This window comes from Thermobia domestica, chromosome 12 (assembly GCF_964235325.1).
Source record: "Thermobia domestica chromosome 12, izTheDome1.hap1.1, whole genome shotgun sequence".
In the NCBI taxonomy this organism is placed as follows: Eukaryota; Metazoa; Arthropoda; class Insecta; order Zygentoma; family Lepismatidae; genus Thermobia; species Thermobia domestica.
In genome coordinates, this window is record NC_137465.1 from 80,186,219 (window position 1) to 80,206,436 (window position 20,218).

General features: G+C 36.7%; 1 protein-coding gene across 7 annotated transcripts in view; it reads right to left on the reverse strand.

Annotated features, from left to right (window-relative positions):
* Zn72D (Zinc-finger protein 72D) overlaps positions 1 to 20,218 on the reverse strand; it is a 396,471-nt gene that overhangs the window by 169,610 nt on the left and 206,643 nt on the right. For all 7 annotated transcript variants that reach the window (XM_081733834.1, XM_081733837.1, XM_081733835.1 and 4 more), the window contains one exon: positions 7,998 to 8,190. In XM_081733834.1, coding sequence (XP_081589960.1) covers positions 7,998 to 8,190 — 193 coding nt within the window. The remainder of the gene's footprint in view (positions 1 to 7,997; positions 8,191 to 20,218) is intronic.

A 20,218-nucleotide genomic window follows, 5' to 3' on the forward strand; every position in this document is an offset into this window, starting at 1 on the left:
ACACACTCTATGAAAACTGTTGCAGAAGTACCGCAGGATTTTGAAACATGGATTTTTGGATAGCGCACATATTACTTCCTAAGGGAAGTCTTGACCCAACTTTGGTAGGTACCATAGTTTTGAAGCTATGGACTTTTAAAGTTCAATTTTTCATTATTTCGGCAGCCTATAACTCCGAAAGGAAGCATTTGTGTACCCAAGCTGGTCTATACTTTTTGTCCTACTTTGGTGTCAGGATTCACCTGCACCTCCCAAACGTTGTCGGTGTTGTTTTGAAACACCCTGTATAAGAACATTTCTTATCTTTTGTTGTGAGATATTACTTCTCAAGTAGTTCTTTATGAGCTTTAATTTGGTATTGCTAGAAAATTTACACATGGAATAAGCACATCAGGAAAAGACGTAGAATATCGATTTTCTACTAAGAACAAAGCTATTTCCCGATTTGTTCGAAGATGATCTATTTCTGCTCTATTATAATCTCTGAATACCAGTGTCTGCCGTGGAAAACCTGAGCTTATATCACTACTGTATTTTGTAGCAAAGTCATATCCAGATTTCTGAAGTCTTCTTCAGATGCAGACGATAATGTTGCTGAGGTGAGAAAAGAAAAGCTATTGAGTACTTCAGTCATTCCGTGGAAACGGGTGCTTAGTTGTGGCACAATACAATCCAGAATAGGATGAAATACAATTACACAAAATATATCTTCCGATACATCTAGTCTACTATCCAATTCATCAAGATATTTCGTTGCAAACGTTTTGCGTTTCTCTTCAAATGTTTCTGAAATACTCTATTTCGACCACAGGTCTTTTGTGGATTTTACAAGCTCGTCATACTTTTCCCAAAGATCTTTCATTTGCTGAAGTGATTTCTTCAGATTTGTCTCTGCTACTTACAGATCAATATCAGAAAAGTGCAAACTTTTGGAAGTTACATACATGGATATTAGGATCTTTTCCCAAATAACTAGCATCAACACGAATTCAAACGTGTCTATCTTCTCTTTTAATGTCTCAGCTGCTCTCAACTCCATCTAGTTTCTTCTCAGTCAAATCGCGGTAAGGGACTTTTGAGCATCAGCAATTCTCTCTTTCATGCAGCTAACAGTAGTAGGTTATCTAGCTATACATTTTTTTACAGTTTTCTTCTTTAATTTTGAAGCCATTTCATTACCAAGAGCTAAAAGTGACCATCTAGGAGCACTAGAACTAAAAAAGGAAAATACTTTGAAGAACATCAAAAAAATTGGAAACTTATGTGGAGACCTTTGCAGCATCGGCAATAACTCGATTCAGATCATAAGCACAGCAATGGACATACGGAAAGTTTGGAGTAGTATTACTAAGTCTTGCTTCTAAACCATTATAAACTCCGTTCATTACTGATGCTCCATCATGTCCTTGTCCTCTGCACCGTTGTATGTTGATTTGGCTGCTGAGTAAAATTTCACGAATGAGATGTTCATAGTTCTCGGCACCATGCTTATCCAATGCATAAAATCCTACAAAACTTTCTTTAATTTCTAATGTCGCTCCTTCATAGTTCACAACAGCGTAGCGAAGAATGACACTAACCTGATTAGTTTTTGTTATGTCCAATGTTGAATTCACGATTATTTAAGAAAGAAAAAAAAAATTTCGAACATGAAAAATGTTTTTCAAATTGCTAAACAGAATGTCAATGAGTTCGTTCTGCATTGCGGGATTCAGACATTTAACTCTGCTTTCCGGTTTTTGTAGCAGCGTGTTCAAAACCGGATCTCAAACTGCGACCACCTTCACTGTTCGTTGAAAATGTCCTTCTCCAAACTAGTCTTCACAATTTTTACCTTCATTTCCTCTTAAAGATGTGTTCTGAGAGCCATTTTCTTTTGAAATTTGATGAACGAAACCCTTACCAATTGTTCCATTTTTTACCCAACTAACTCTGACCTCATGAACAGTTATTTTCTGAGAAAGATGACGCCAATCATCAATACCGTCAATCCATTCTGTCTGAAAATGATTTGCACTTATATCACCAAACAACCAAACAGAAAAGAAAAAAAAATATTAGATCAAAGCTGAAATAGTAACCTAAAATTTCACAATGTTTATTTCTTTCACATAGGAAATAAATAATCGAATATAAGTATTCAGTAATAAACGGTTTAGCGGGGGCCACTGGGCTTGTGGATTCAAAAAAACAGAAAAAGAATGTCACCAAAACTGCTAGTAATCTAGGATTCAATTTCACAATGATAATTTCTCACACATAAGAAATGAATAACAGGATATAAGTACCTATTCAATACTGAGTTATAAACGTGTTCAGTGGGTCCCTAGGCTTGAAGGGAGAGGGGGGCGGTGAGGGAGGCAATCAGAACAGAAGGATCACCGTCCGTAAACTTGTTGCTCTGATTCCTAAGAGATCTTAAGGTACAGTGGAAAGAGCTTTGACTGAAAAATTGGGGTATCATAAGTATTGGGATGGGTACCGCACATGTTGACAGAAGAATACAAGGAGAAACGCCTTGCCTGTGCTTGCCAGTTTCTTCAAATTGTCAAGAAGATAAGGAAGGATTGTTAGACTCCATTGTTACGGAAGGCGGAACGTGGGTGTTTCATTTCACTCCCGAAACGAAACAAAAGTCCAAACAATGCACCACTCAGGATCACCAGTCGCAAAGTGGTTCAAACAAACTCCTCTTGCTGGCAAAGTCATGGCCAGTGTGTTTTGGGATCGTAAGAGGATACTGCTGATCGATTTCATGGAATCTGGGACAACAATCAATTAAGACAGTTATTGTGCAACACTAAGAAAACTCAGCGAGCTATCAGAACCGCCGGCGAGGATGACACAGCCGGTGTAACGATGCTGCACGACAATGCCCGACCTCACGTCTCCCGTCAAACCCAGAACCTTTTGACAAACTGCGTGGACTGTCATGCCGCACCCACCGTACAGTCCGGACCTCGCATCTAGCGATTATCACTTGTTCTCGAAGTTAAAGGAACACTTGAGTGACAGACCCTTTCGGAGCGACGACGAAGTTAAAGACGGAATGAAACGGGTTGGCAGTGGAGTTCTACATTAGGATACAGAAATTGGAGAAGTCCACAAAAATGCGTAGAAAAAGATGCCGATTATGTCGAAAAATAGAGCAAAGTGTCTTCTATCTAACGATGTACATTGCTATGAGAATAAACAATATTGTCTATTTGTAAAAATGATGGGAACCTTATCACTGGATCAACTCTCGTATATGCTTTATTCACTTGAGTTTATTTTGTGTTTAATGTCCCTTCCAGCAGCGAGGCTATATGAGACAGGGCCTACTGATTAACGTGGAATCCGAACCACATGATCCCGGGAATCGAACCCGGGTCTCCCACGCCAAAGGTGCGTACGCTAACCGCTTAGCCACGAAGGAGCTCTACGCTCTATTCAGTAACATGCCTTGCGGACGCAAACTGAAAGAATCCAATGTATCGCGGCGTTGATCGAAACTGATTCCTTAGCATACACACGTACTTTATTTGATAGTTTCGTTGGTAAATCATAACGTCCGGATGAAGTTTCATGCTATGACAAATCTCCTGTTACAATCTTCCATTAGTCGGAATCCAACACATTGGGCGCAATCATGCATTTAATGTTGAAACTCTCGAAAAAGCTCTCAACCGACCGTATAGGAATTTTATTACGAGCTTTCTGTGATCAGCATGAATTCGCCTTTCAAATCGAATGCTTAGTTTCTCTGCAGGCGAGTACTTTCTCCCGAACTTCCCTTCTGAGCTCACCGAAGTCATGAAGTGGGAGGTCTGACCAACGCTTAGAGAGGTGATAACTGACAGACATCACGAAGTATTGCAGCATGACGTGCAGCCAGCGTCTTAAAAACGTTGGCAAATCTTTTGAATGAAAGAAGATGTAGCCAACTCCACTGAAGAAAATCGTAACGACAACGATAGCAGGGCTCACAGTGGTCTGGTCTCTTATAAAGTGACCAAAATCTCACCATGCCCCTTTTTTTCCTTTGTCAATTTCTCCATCACCTCTGTTTGTTGTTTTGTTTCATCTTTTCTTTTTTACTACTTCTTTTTGAGCTTCCTCCTTTCTTAGGTTTACTAACTATGCTTTGTAGTTACGGTAAGCAGACTTAACAAATAAGACGCTTCTGAGTAAGTGGAACCAGTTCTAGCCTATTTCCGAATTTCTTCATCCCGGACATTACATTTTACTTAGCATTGAGAGTTCTCGAAGTCATGAATTCAAATTCATCACCTACTCTTAAGGAAAACATAAAAGAAACATAACACAAGACGAATATGATGAAACACACACAGCGTTGAGCGGAGAGTTAACTATCACAAAATAAAACAATGACTTATGATAGAAGAAAGAATAGACACAGATGGGTTCTTAAGCCCACCTTGAGAGCTTAAGCATCCACCAACTATCCACTGTTCTTTAGAAAGAATAAAAGCTGAAGTGAGAATAAAGCTGACTATTTCACATGTGGCAGCAACTACTGAAGCTTTCAGAAGAGTAATGAGTAACAAGTTTCTGCCTTTTTCCTTTTTTTTTTTTTTTTTTTTTTTTTTTTTTTTTTTTTTTTTTTTTTTTTTTTTTTTAGAAAACTGCCAATGTAAAACATAAATCGCACGAAAAAGTCACTTTACCTCCCAAAAAAGTAACTTTTAGTGACAAATTTTTCTTTATAAAAAAAGTAACTTTTAGTAACCAACTTGAAAAAAAAGTAATTTAGTTAAAAAAGGACTCGCTATGAGCCCTGAGATAGGACTCGCGATATGCTGACCAAATATCCTCGAAATAAATCAGCTTATTAGCTCTTTGAAGCTTCGTGTTATATTGGATGTGCGACTTCTTCTTAGTTACGGATATTATCTCCCGGCATAAGAATACGGGAGCTCATAGTTTCATTCGAGAAAGGTAGGTGAGTGTGTATATGTATTGGGAAAGGAGGGAGATTTATCTTACGTTAACAACTGGCGGAATCTAAATGAAATCTGGTGGACAAGTGTCCCATTCTCTAAAGAATAGACAATGATGACTGAGCTCGACCACGGACAGTCCTGACTTGGCAATAGAAACTGTGTTCCACAGCTTTGCACGCCGAGAGCTTCAGTTCAATGCAGCGACTATTTCGCTTCTATTATTATTATTATTATTATTATTATTACTTTCAATAGAGTAAAACCACTTCACTGAGCAACTAAATTCAATATCAAATTAACTTCACTGAGAAGCAAATTAATATTTAATTTATTACCAAGTTCAGGGTATTCATTTACTTCTAACTAGTTTGATCCAAGAAAATGACCATTGAAATCTCTCATTGCTTCTTTCATTACATAATAATTTAGCAGAAGTATGAGATTAAGATTTGTTCATCTCAACCCATTAGACTATGATCTGTGGTCCAAATTGAAGGCCAAGATTTACTTCAGATGATACCACGGTACTGCGAACTTGAAAAGTACTCTTGTGTGAGTAGTAGCATAGCTTCCTTTGGAAGTGATTCGTTTAGCAATTGAGGATTTATCAAACCGTTTACGGGTGTCTATTTTAAATAATCTGGTGTTCTCGCTTGTGCACTTGACTATAGCTAATAAATTTCTGTACAGAACATACCTATGCTCATACTTCATTGTGCGTGCCACCTACCAACATTGCATTAAAAATGTGTGTAGACTAATAAGAATGCTGTTCTATTCCATACAACTGTACTTTTCAGATACAACCGTTCTTCAGAAAAGAAATTACAGTCTATTTTAATCTAAACTGACTGATGGATCAACAACGTGTTTATATACAAGACTTAATAGAAAAAAGTTTTAGAATCGACGTCACAAAATAAAAATACTTCCAACTGGCGTGCAATTATAGTCAAATATTTCGAAAGTCTATTCACATTCGAACAAGCTCGCTTACAGGAAATCGTACGTGAACGCAGTAACACCTATATGGAGCTGAGAAGAGGTAAGTTCTTCCGATTTTAAACTTGGACGTCAATGGCTAAGAAGGTTTCCGAACAGCCATTTTGAAATTCTACATCATTGAAAGCATCAGATTCTAACATGTTTCGAATACGCAACATTACGCAAGGTCAGTCTGATTTTCCTAGAAGTCCTCAACTAGAACACAAGCGATATAAAACTCCTGTTTGAATAATTACAGGCAAACTGCTGAAGTCTGATATTTATAGTTGTGAGAAATATTACATCAGATCAAGTTTTTGAAAAGAGTTCCTGTTAACACAAATAGCACTAAATTCCTTGGCTGAAAACTAAAAATGACTAACACCATGTGCTACCTATTCATGGCACTTAGTTGGAACTTACTTTCATTTCAAAGACTTAAGAAAAGATCCATACCGATGTCGATCGATAGTCTCTAACCTAAGAACTCGAGTGTGTTTCTAAAACTATTTTTTTTCTAGGAACTATTTTCCTGTGAAAGATATATACCTTAAACCACTATAGCGTTCCATGCGATTCGCACATGATAAGTGCGAGGTACATACCAGACTTACATTCCACCTTATTATAATTCAAGAATTATTGAGGCTATATGAAGGTAATTACTAGAGACCGGATGTTAGGCAAAATGCCTATTCTTTAATATTAAAGATATAATCAAAAATAATGTTTTAAAGTTTATATGGGTGATTATAGTTTCAATTTAAGACAATTTTATTTAGCCTATTTCGCCCTTTCCTGCCTAAATAATTGCTTTAGTGCCTAACGTTGCCTATTCTATGAATTTTCTTCAAAATAAGACATTGGGAAAAAAATATAATTTAGTATTTCAAGAAAGAATTCTCCTCTTCCGAGAAATGTGTGTGGTTTGTAGTGATAAGATGTCGTAAAACTTTGCACCCAGCAGCCCAAAGTTTTACAGCACTTTACCGGTACACATTGCAGTCCACTGTTAAGTGTATAAAATTTGGACTTACGTGTAGTGATAGTGCTGTATAGAATGTATTTACCAAATATACATGGAATACATGCCAAACTTAGTTTTTACATATACAGTAACAGCTATGTTTCTATATTCTCTGAACATTATCTGTGACTTGAATTTATTTAATTGTATTGAGTATTTATCTTCACTATTCCCAGTTGCATTTTAGTGCCTATTTTAAAATTTTAAATGCCTATTTTCCAAGATTTGTGTGCCTAAACATCCGGTCTCTAGTAATTACATATGAATTTACTTTAGACTACGGCTTAGCTGTGCAAAATTTCAAGCTTTCATGTTTACATTTAACAAATTCATTTGTGAAAGAAAGCCTTTTGATACTGATCTTAAATGATGGATTTCACCTTGTCTACATGTTGTAAGAAGGTGATTGCTTACACGCCACTTCAGCAATTTTTGTGGGACACTGGTCTAGCAAGCTGTATTGTGCATAAGTGCATGAATGGATTTATTGGGGATTGGGCAGGTGGTGAAAAGTTTACTAAAGATTTACCAACATCCGACATCCCAAAATAAATAAAGAAATACATAAATAAATACATAAATAAATACACAAATAAATAAATACAAATAAATAAATAAATAAATAAATAAATACATAAACAAATAAATAAAAAACTAACAGGAAAACTGGAACACCAGAAGTTATGGTGGTATGCCCCTCCATACTATTCTTAAAAGATTTCCCATGAGCAACATACACTAACAGTTGATCAGCGGAATGAAATATTCGCGAAATTATCCGCTAATCGAAAGTGCCAATAACCTATTGCTTACTGCTATTTTTGCTATTCGAGTAAGGGCAGATGTAGGCGTTCTTCTAATAGTTCATCAATAGAATTCATCTGCATTCTTTTCTCATTCTGCGTTTTACACTGCGGAAAGCACTTGATAATTCATATTTTTATTTATACGTTAGTGCCAAACAACTACTTCTAGTTCCGACGTATTACAGACTATTACCTACAACCAAATTTCAACAGAACCTTAGTTCATGTACATACCTGTAACGAAATTTATTTTGGGAGTTGGGATTATTTTTCTATTATTTGCACTTCCAGTCGAGACTTTCCCAGCAGTAGTAGTTGTAGTAGTAGTTTTACCAGCAGTAGTGGTTGATGTTTTTGTTGTACCAGACACAATAACAGGTTCAGTTGACGGAATTGGCTTTCCCAACTTTGTATGCAATTTAACCACCTACGAAAATAATGAGACATTTATTTATTAGGCAGCAAACATTTACAGAGAAAGGTGCGTCTAGGTGGTATGTATACGATACATGCAATACGTATTCAGTACATGCAATCAAACTCATGCAATGATAACATTAGAAAATATACAGTAATTATACACGCAATACGTAAGCTGCACATACAGCTGAAATCTTAAAATTTTAACATACAACGAACTTAATAAAATGATGTTAAACAGGAAAAAGATATAACAAATAAAAAAAAAAAGTGGTAGTTACAATAAAAGTAATTCATATAATTAAACAAAACTCGTATTAACTAAGGTAAGAAAAAAAAACATGTAGTATCTGATCTTACAAATCAAAAATGCTAAATCTTAAAACCTAGGAGAAAAAGACTGAAAAAAAAAAAAAATTAACTTCCGTATATGAAAACTGCAATACATAGAACGAATGGCTCCATTGAGCCAAACCCTCCGAAAGTGTTTACGGATATAGTAAGAGGAAGTGTTTAAAATTTCAGACAATTGGCTTCCATGGTGATAAACCGTATATTGAAGGTTCGAATCCACTATAAGGACTATAAACTTCTCGAGTGAAATTATGAAATAAAAAAAAAAGAAAAAAAAACAACATACTCATGGTTGGTTCTAAAAAATTCACCAATCAGAAAACATAATGACGTAATTTACATAAAAAACACATGCTTCACACCAAAACAAACGTCTACATCAGAAACTAGCAAATTGGTTACCAGTCTCTTTTGGTTTAAATGTTGAGACAACCAAACACATACAATGCGTAACAGGTAGCCGATTTTGTTGCTAACGAATGAAAAACGTGCTAAATCAATTTTTACAACTATGGACTTTTTTAAATTTATTTATTTATTTAAAGGAACGGTTTTACATTTTAAACTTTACAATTCTATTATCACAATGATGATACTTTTGCTTTAACACTCTTCGGTCTGAAAATGTATGAATGGGAACTGCATTTAAATAAATCTTGTTGTTCTAGAAAAATACTAACGGGAGAAACTTTTAAACAAATGAGATATACTATAATTTAATATTTTAAATGATTAAATACATATTCATTCATTCATTTATATTTTCTCTTACACAAACGGATATATAATATGTCGAAATATTATGTAGAAGGCTCACTCGTTACTGGCGATATATTACTAAATCAGTCACGCCTTCCCACTGGTATAGTAGCTTGGGAGCGCGTCTTTGCTGCACGAAGTTTTGGGCAGCTTTGATATTTGAACTCATTAGGATGGTTCGAGTTCTATCTAAAACTACTCCACATGTCATATAGCCTCGGTGATAAAAAGGTATACTAAACTCCAACCATCCGAACAAAATAATCCAAGTTGAATACATACATGGAGTCTCAACGGTAGACAGGTCATTATTTTAACCATCCCTTGGAGAATCTGATGTACGTGAACTATTAAACCTCATATTTTGATTAATGAAACGTAACTCATTATAATATATTACATTGACAAGAGTGTAGTCATTTCATATTGTTCCTGGGTACCTGAACAACATTAATAATACAAAAAATATAATAATAATTTTGATTTCATTTGTGTAATATGTGGAAATGGACGTAGCCAATGTAGTTGTAAAAATGGTGTGCATTCTATTCGTGAAGCTAGTGAACAAAGAAAAGGCAATGTGCACGAAAAGTTACAGAAAGTGTATTAAGCAAGTGCATATTTTAAGAATACGATTAATTCAGGGGTGGCAAAAATCTTCCAGAAATTCTTGATATTTTTACATCACAAGTTACAAAATAAGAACTTCAAGTGAATCCTAGAAAGCTGAAAGTAAGTGCGTTGTTATAAATCACGCTCTCGTATTCGCTGTAAGACCTAGATCGTTTCTGTCACCCATGTAGACAAGCCTTGTTCTAAATCTACATTGATTATCCAGTTCAAAACACTTCATAAACATATTTCATCAATGGGAGTGTGAACATCTTACAGTGAAGCAACAATCTACCTAACATCGATCATTAACGCTGGCTCCCCAGCTATTTATTTAGATGGATTTCTCCAACATGTTTTTGATAATGTTGGCGTAAATGTATGAAGTCTTGATAAAGGCCCTTTTTGTCCTATGGGAGGATTCATTGTGTCGCGCCAGGTACCTGTGTTGGAAACAGTTAAGAGAATTCCAATTGAGTCTTTTATTAACACCATAACTATCCGAGGGCACTTACATCCAACGAAAGAAAGAAATACAGGTCATTCTTCAATGGTCACTGAAGACTTAAGTGAACTTCAAGTAAGATTTATTACGGCCCAATCTTCACAATGTTTCCTCTCAATTATATGGCTTGTTGGATTACAGTCTCAGCCAGGATGGAGTAGATTTATGACTACCATAACAAGAAATTTGGAAAACTGTCCAATCACATATATTATGGCGATATTGCAATTGACCAAATCAGAAAATGAAACCAGTTGTAGTGATTAATGGATTTATTATATTCCTTGTACTTAGGAAAATGTTATTCAAAACAGTAGTAACTACACTAGGTGTTCACTGAATTACGAGTAAGGGGGCCGCGGTAGTTCAGTGGTAGAGCGTTCACCTCCGGTGCCTGCAGCCTCTGGTTCGATACCAGCTCGCGCCGTGTGAACTTTATGGTGGACAAACACCGTGCTCGTGGGTTTTCTAGGGGTCCTGTTTCCTCCCACTTTCTTCATTCCACCATTTCATTCATTTCTCATTATCACCGTCTCCTTTAGTCTAACCGGCATAACCGTGGAACGTTTAACTTAAAGATTTCATTTTTGAATTATGACCACCTATCTAGTACTTTGTTAGTCCACTTTTGCTCAGAGGACGGTCTGAACACGGCGTGGCATGGATTCTGGTAGTTGCTGATGTTTCCACGGGGATCTCACACCATATATTCCTGATAGCATCCCACAGTGAGCCCGAAGATGTTGGTGCAGTAGTCATGGTGCGAAGAGCTCGTTCCGCAACATCCCATAAATGTTCTATAGGTTTAAGATCCGGTGACTTAGGGGACCAATTCATACGCTGCAGCTCCATGAAATTTTCCTTAAGCCAAGCAAGTGCAGTCCTGGCTTGGTGACATCATGTATTGCGGTCCTGGAAAATTCGTCTTCGTGTGGGTAGAAGTGTTGCATTATAAGGGCATGTGATTCTCTAATACCTGCAGGTACACAACTGATGTCTCGGTGTGGTCCATGCACACCAACAGTCCCAAACTATGCCAACAGAAGCATCCTCTAACCATACAGCCGCCCCAGCCTGCCTGTACAATACGCACTATGCACGAGGGATCCATAGCTTTGTGCTGTTGGAGCCACACTGGACACACCCGTCCGAGAGTAGCACAAACCGTATTTATCGGATCAACACACCCGTTTCCAATTATCCATGGTCCAATTAGCGTATTCCTGTTCCCGAACGCGACGAAGTCTGTGGTAACGAAATGAAATAAAATTAAGTTTTACGTCCCACGGTTATGTCGGTTAGGCTAAAGGAGACTGTGATGATGAGAGATGAGTGAAATGGTGGAATGAAGAAAGTGGGAGGAAACGGAAGAACCCCTAGAAAACCCACGAGCACGGTGTTTGTCCACCACAAAGTCCACACGGAGCGATCTGGGATCGAACCAGGGACCTCAAGCACCGGAGGTGAACGCTCTACCACTGATCTGTGCTAACAAGTCGTGAAGAGTGTGTAACCTGCTGTGGACCTGCATGCGTGTCAGTGTACGCCGTATAGTTGCGTGGGATATGGGTGTTGTACGTCCACCATTGTATTGGTCACGTAATTCCTAGACACTGATAGTTCGTTTGGCTGTCACGAGCTGTTTGACGCAACACTTGCCCCACATTTTAAGCTTCGGTACGTCCCCGTAGTTCCATCTATTGGGAGACCGTTACCCAATTTTCTTCCCACTCCTTGCCCACCTTCATTATACAGGAACGGGCGCATGCGACAAGTATTGCTGTCTGGGTATTAACGTACCTATACCTCAGACCCACAATCATGCCCTATTAAAATGCGGATAAATCCTGCACACCTACTAAAATAGTGTACTATCTGCCAATAATCTCGGGGCCATGGATAAGCAATTTATTTCATTCCTTATAGAACGCTTTAATTTATTGTTTATGACCATCAATGTTTCCACTGTTGTCAGTTGGTTAAGTTTTAGTTCTCTACTTTCCCTTGAGATCTTGTTCGAAGAGACTGTAAAGTACGGCCGCTGTATCTTTGGCTCTGACAGCTATGCGAAAAAGAAAGCGAGGGTTAATACTACATTGACACACCCATAAGGTCCAATGAGTGACCGAGCTGTCACCGCTCTGACATGGAAACTAGACGTTGTTGCCGCTTCGCGTTCTCCCTTTTGTTTGTGCATAGTTGAGTGAAAAGTGCTTTGAGATTGTGTTTGGTTATTGCGACTGTGATTTTTCTTTTCTTTTTGTGTGTTTGGGTGTGTTAAGAATATTGTTGTAATTACGTAGTGACAATGGCCAGTTCTTCAGAACCGAAGCCAAAGAAAATAGGAGTGTATAAAGGACAAAGCCGAGAATTGATATACAGACTTTGTGAATATTTCGAAAAAGAGCGCGATAATGGTGGCCCTCTTCTCCCTGTGACGAGGGTGGTGGACAGAGTGGCTGACGCCCTTCGTGTGGGGAAGTCTACTGTTAAGAACATAACAAAAGAAAAATGTCCCCAGAAGAACTGAATTCTCCTTCGGCAGTTTTGGTTACTCCAGGCAAAAAAAGAAATCGACCCAATGTTAAAACATCTCTAGATCGTTTCCAGAATGACGCAATAAGGCAACACATATATCAATATTATATAAGGAAAGAATTCCCGACTCGCGGTAAGCTTCTCAAGTCCTTGAAAGAAGCAGGGCTTTTCGAGGGAGGGAAAACAAGCTTGAGTGTTGTGTTAAGGCAAATTGGTTTTAGATGAAAGAAATTCTCTGGAAGAAAAGTTCCTTTGGAAAGAAGCGATATTGTTGCGGGTCGGTGCAAATTTCTGAGAGTGATGATGAAAATGAACCCGGAAAACTTAGTATGGCTGGACGAAACATGGGTGAATGCAGGACACACGAGAAGCAGTGCGTGGACAGACGATACATCCGAAGGGACAATGAAGACACCTATTGGCAGGGGAAGTCGACTTATTTTGCTTCATGCCGGGACTGTGCATGGATTTGTACCTGAGGCAATGTTGCTTTTTAAATCAAAGAGCACTCGTGATTATCACGAGGAAATGAATTCCACAACTTTCAAAGACTGGTTTGTTAATAGTCTACTTCCAAATATTAACGAGAATTCCGTAATCGTGCTTGATAACGCGGCTTATCAAACGAATAAACTTCCAAATACGAACAGCAAAAAGGAGGACATAAGGTGGCTTGAAAAAAATAATGTTCCTGGAGTATCATCAGATATGAAAAAAGCCGAATTAATAGCATTATTAAAAATCTATAAGCCAAGACAGCCATCATATGAAATCGATGGAATTGCTGAGGCTCACGGGCATACAGTTATTCGACTTCCACCATATCATTGCCACTTTAACCCAATTGAGTTAATTTGGGCTCAAGTTAAAGGTTATGTGGCTTAAGGAAATAAAACATTTCGTGTAAATGACGTAAAAATTTAGTACGCGATCGAGAAAGTCCCCGAATAATTGGAAAAACGCCGTTGAGCATACGTGGAAAATTATGCAGGAAGCTGAAGGTGTCTTCGAACAAACTGTAAAAGATTTAATCATAACATTGGGTGATGGTGACGATAACAGTGACGACAGTGATGATGAAGAAGACATTACGGCAGTTAACTCTGACGAATTATTTCAAGATTGTGGAGTTCAACCTATCGATAGTGATGAATACATGTAGGCAGAAAAGGTATGTCAGTTTACTCGATTACTTTATGTTTAATTCTGGCTATTTTTAATTTGTTTCTTTACACGGAAGGTTTTAAAAATCCATGAAAATTCAGCATTTATTAAGCAATTCATTTCGGTTGTATTTGCTTGCTTTTTCGGTTTATTCTTAGCGTGGGCAGTTAAACCCACGACAAATTGGCAACATTGTTTTGTCCACGTGCAGACCTGTCAGAGCCAGATACACAGCGACCATAGTATAGTATGCTGGTGGTGTCTACGTATTTTCTCGCTGATTGGAAGTGCCTAATTTCTTTCGGCGGCACCAGATGATAAGCAACCTGGTCCTTCTGGCCAGAGAAGTCTAAGTAACAAATAAAAGAATCGTGTACTTGGAAATGAAGTAAAGCAGAGGAAACAAAACATGAAAATTTTAGGGGGCTGAAGGAGGTCGAAAGAGGCTCAAACCCTAGCTACCTCTAGCTAGGGTCTGGTTTCGATATGAACATTGGTTAAGAAATCCGGGCGATATGTATCTTTTTTAATTACTGCTAATTATTCAACACTTATCCCTACAAAGCATTTAATTTTCTTATTACTAAGTGCAAAAATGACGTACATTACTTTCAAAAGCCAAAGAAATAAAATTACTTTAAAAAAAAAAAATAGAAAATTTTCGAAAAAGAGGATAAAGAATTATTTGAGAATCGAGACAAGACGAAACTTCTTCAAACTTAACAAAACGTCTCGTCTCGTGAACAACACTAGTCAAGGCTGAGTTAAATAGTTTTTGCGCGTCCCAAAACCAGTGACCTTACTTTAATCAAAGAAGATCATATATCGGAATAATATAAAATAATTCTAAACAACATTTATTTAATATCACCGGTTTATTGGCTTCAATGATGAAGCCATATGCCCAGCCCACGTCACTTCCCTTAGGGTAAGTTTTCATGTAAGATATTTGCACTCAATTGAATTACATTGATTTCAATACAAAAGTAAAGTATTTATAGATATTCTCAACAGCTTGTTTTCAATTTTATTTTTAAGTATCGGTACTGACCGATTTATCAACCGAGTGCTAATCAAATTTGCAATTTTGCTCACATTTTGCACTAATCTTTGTTTCTAATTACCTGAGGATATTTCTTTAATAAAACAAATTATAATAATATAAAAATTGACCTCATTTCTCCTTCTCAGGAACGGAATTTAAAAAAGAAGAAAATCCGAAGGTCGCGGCCTGTAGTTTTTTAATAAGTATATGTGCTGAATTTTACGCCGTCTTAAGCGAATCTTCTCATTCGGCATTTTCTAAACAAATAATCGGAAATTTGAATATTAATACAAATCCCCTCTTTTCTCCTATTGGAGCAAAGTTTTCGCAATCGTTGAAACATGTTTTCGGTTAATTTTAATGAAGAATTTATCCCTTAGTTCCATATTAACTTCAAGAATTTATGATATATTCTATTTTTAGAAAAAAAATGAGTCACTCTCCTATAGGACACACATTTTTAAAATTCTTTTATTAACCTTTGCCTTTTAACAAAGGAATATTCTGTACAAATCCATGTTTCTATCTATAATATTTTGAGTAAGGTATTTATAAGTAAATCACTTTAGATATAATCATTTTAATTATTTTAAAAATATAATAGTGTATATATATATATTTTTTTTAGAAACTCATAAATAATTCGTGTTCAGTATTGGTATTTTCGCCCTATTTGAATTTTGTTAGCAATCGATCATTTAACATTTTTCTTAGATCACTTTTTATTACACAATTCACGAGTCAATGCGTTTCTACTACGGTTTTCTCAATGGCTTTCTCTAGAAGAAAGAACATATGGTGTCCAGACATTTTCAAAAAAAAAAAAAAATGTGACAACCTTATCCCTCGGCACGTGCAGAAAACACTTTTGTGGTCGCTTGTAGTCATGCTTGCGGAAGGGGCTGTTTCTTACGAAGGGTATGGACAAGGGACGCTTATCGGTGGCCACGACTGTATGTAGCGTCGAGTGTGTTCTCTGCAATACTACCAGTCGGGCTGGTCATAATTGTAATCATCTCGGCTGCTGGCCACACTTTCTTGTGTGGAGGTCACAATTCAGTGAGCACTCAGTGTACACTGTAAACATATGCGGAAGAAATGTCTCCGTCATTTTTGACGGTTATCATGAAAATGGAACATGTTAAAGGAAAGCTTTGATACTACTACCAAGCTCTAAGACTTTTGCACCTGGTTATCTTAGTCTCGTTTCTCGCAGCTGTGAAAAATATTGCGCCAACTATATATAGAAATGTAGGACTAGATTGTTCCGCCATGTGTGAACACTAATGGACTTTCCCTTGATAATTCTCCTGCCGACGACGATGCTATTGACTTCGATGATTTTGAGTGTGAACAGTGTAGCATTTTGTTTTAACCAGATTGGACAGAGCTGAATTGAATTTTATCAGTCAACAAGTAAACACCGATTGTATAAAGTTGTAGTAACATTGTAGAAAGTAGAATATTATGTTCTGCTTTTTACATTGCATGTGTTTTGGGTGGGTGGTCCGTGATGTTATTACAGTATAAAGTACATTATTTTTCACTGTTAAGCAGCTACCGTTTGTTGCCAACCGAGGACACGGCGGGTCCATAGGTGATAGATAACGGAACGGCCCTAATTTAAGTTCAATTCCCTAACGGATCAATTCCCCGAACCAAGATTGGCCATATTAATTAGCAATAATACAAGTTTTAAAAAAATAAAATAATGAAATACAGTAACCATAAATTTGTATATAACAGTTATAAATAAAATATTACCTTATGTGTATAGATCATTAATAAGGTATATACATGTATATATTTTAAAACTAAGAGTTATATTTTGTTCAGTTTGTCATATTTTCGTGGTACATTAGAAGGGTAAGAATGCTGTTACTGGATTCGATTCTCTGAAAATCTTATTTGTAATGTCAAACAGAATTAAGAACAGGATTATTTTTTTCTCCTAGTAATTCTTCTAAATGTTGGAACGAAAGTTGGTACATACAGTATATATAGACAATAGTATTATATCCAGGCATCTGTACCCGGTACCGCTTTAGGGGTCCCCAAATTTCAAAAAAGGGATTTTTGGAGGGAAATTTTCATATTTATCCCGAAACACTTTTCTTTTGTACATTATAAACACACATGCTTGGTATCATTTAAAGTCATGTTTCATTTTGAAAAGAATGACATATTAACCATGACACTTGAATGTATAGTACTGTGTTTGGAAACTTATTTATTTATATATATATATATATATATATATATATATATATATATATATATATATATATATATATATATATATCAAGGGCTCGGGGCAACAAGTGGACAAGCCACACTTTTGTGAAAATCCTTTTATTTGTTTAAATGGTGTATTGTAAGTATATCTACATTTTAAAAATATATTTCGTCAGATTCCGACACGATGGCAGCACTATCGTGACAGTCACGTTGTTGCCCAAAAGGTTTTTATTTATTTTTTTACAAAAACAATGACATGCCACAGAGAAAGATGGCGTCCTGCAGCTGGGATAATGCTGCGAGCAGAAGAAGATTGTTCAATTATGATGATTTGGAGAACAAAAATGGTGGAGATTTGAGCGTGTTTGATGACATAACAAATCAAGACTCAGATTACGAACCGTCCGCAGACAATGCATCAACATCGAGCCAGGTAATTAAATCATATTATAAATTGTGGCATGTCATAGTATTATATCGAAACTTTTTGAGTTTTATTTTGCTTGTGGCTTATATTATAATGTTGCTATGATAGCTACAGAGATCGACGACGTGTTCATTTTCTTTTAAGTTCACTGGGCTAGTGAATCATTTGGTTAAGAAAAGTGGAATGTCTGAAGTAAAGAAAAAATTTCTTCTACTCATCACTCCTTGTACTTCTAAATACTCGCATTAAACAATTAAAAAAATGAAAATCACATGGCAAAGTTTTTCCTTACTCTAGGCACTCCTCTTTAATCAGAAGTGGTACTAGTGTTCTGATTCCTAATCACTCAAGATGACGTTCCTCTGCTGCATGATATGAATGAAATATTATTTAAAGCCTTCAATACAACCCCCACTTTGCCATTTATTTGGAACCAGAATTGTCACAGGTCGGAACATGTTTATCGTATCATCATGATTCTTGTTAAGTGATTCTTGTAAATTGAACAGATTAAATTCCATTTTTTTTCGTATCAGAAGTAGGGGAAAGAAGCCAGAACATAAAATGTGTATATGCCTAATTAGTATATTATACAAAGATAAGGAGTATGTACTTAGCAGCCTTGATCCAAAAATAAGAGTTCTTGGTCTCTAGCCGAGTTCTTGGTCCCCCATGTTCTTGCAAAAAAATTGTGCAGATCTAAACTGTTAGGTAAAGAGGTAGACATTTTTAATGGATTTTGGGATCTTGGTTCCTATGACATACAAAATGCTTATTTATTTGGTTGCATTAAAGTAAACCCTAAGAAGAGATAATATCCTAAAAAAAATACTAAAAAACATATTTCTTCACGAAAATTTACAGCCGAATACACAGTTAAAGTAAGTGGTGTGGAAATCAAAATTTGCAAAAGTGAGTTTTTGAGTGTTCATGGATTGCATAATTCAAAAGTAAGAATAACTTCTATTGTCTCTCAAGTTGCAAATGGAGTTACAACACCCAAAGCGAATAGCAGAGGCAAGCATAAGAACAGACCAAACAGAAAAGACGGAAATCGACTTCAGTCTTTTAGGGATCACGTAAATAGCATACAAAAGTACCAGAGCCATTACAGCAGATGGAATAATCAGGAAAAATTATTTTTTGACTGTGATTTATCAATTTCCCGGTTGTACGAAGATTTTACTTAGCATGGTGCGCGGAAAATGGCATTCAGAATCCAGTCAGTCAAGATGCATATCGTAGAATTTTTTGCACCGAATATAATATTAGTTTTAAATTGCCTAAGTCAGATACTTGCAAAGTATGTGATGTGTCGAAGGTCAAAATAGCTGCTTTAAGATCAGAAGGCAAAGAAGATGAAGTAAAAACTATCGAAAATGATCTGAAGTTGCACCAGAGGCGAGGTGAAGCCATGCAGGACATTCTAGAAAGGGAAACTGAGCAAAGATAATAAGAAACTCGTGATTAGCATGGACTTGCAACAGGCCTTACCAGTCTCAAAACTCACTACCAGTATTGCCTTTTACTTTTGGAAACTTTGGCTATTCAATTTCAATATTCATGATTGTACGAACGGGAAAGGTTACCTGTTCGTGTGGAACGAAGAAACTGGTCGCAGAGGCTGTAATGAAATGTGCAGTGCTCTCATAAAATTTATAGCCACGAAGCCCGAAGTGGAGGAGCTTGTTGTTTTCAGTGATAATTGTCCAGGCCAGAGTAAGAACTGGACTATGATGGCTCTTTGGTTCCATCTTATTAGGGAGAGCCACGTCAAGCAAATAACTCATTACTTTCGAATATCAGAACACACCATTCTACCATCTGATAGAGACTTTGCTGTTATTGAGAAATTTCAGCGGCAACTCCAGCAAATGTATAATCCTAGTATGTGGATGGATATCATTTCCAAATCTAATAAAAAGAACCCTTTTAACGTAACACGAATGACTCAACAGGACATATTAAATGTTGAAGCATTATTACAAAATGTGACGAAGACAAAGAAAACGAAGTGTGGACGCCAAGTTGATTTCTCAGCAGCATTTGCATTCAAATTTAATGCTGATTATCTTTGCAGCTTTTTCATCAAGCATGCAGTTAACGAAGAGCACAAAGAGGTGCAATTCCTCAGAGTTGGTCGACCACTTTCAATTTCATTGGATAAACTGAAACCAAAATACGATGCGCCACTAAGGATAAATAAGAAGAAACTTGAAGATGTAACAAGTCTCTTAACATTCATTCCTCCCATCTACAGCACCTACTTCCAAACACGTATGCCAAATGATGATGATGATGAGAGCAATGTGGAACTTATTTAGTATCTATTGGGCAGGCAAAATTGAGTTTGTCTCTAATGTTATACAAACATGAAAAAAGTAAATTTAACT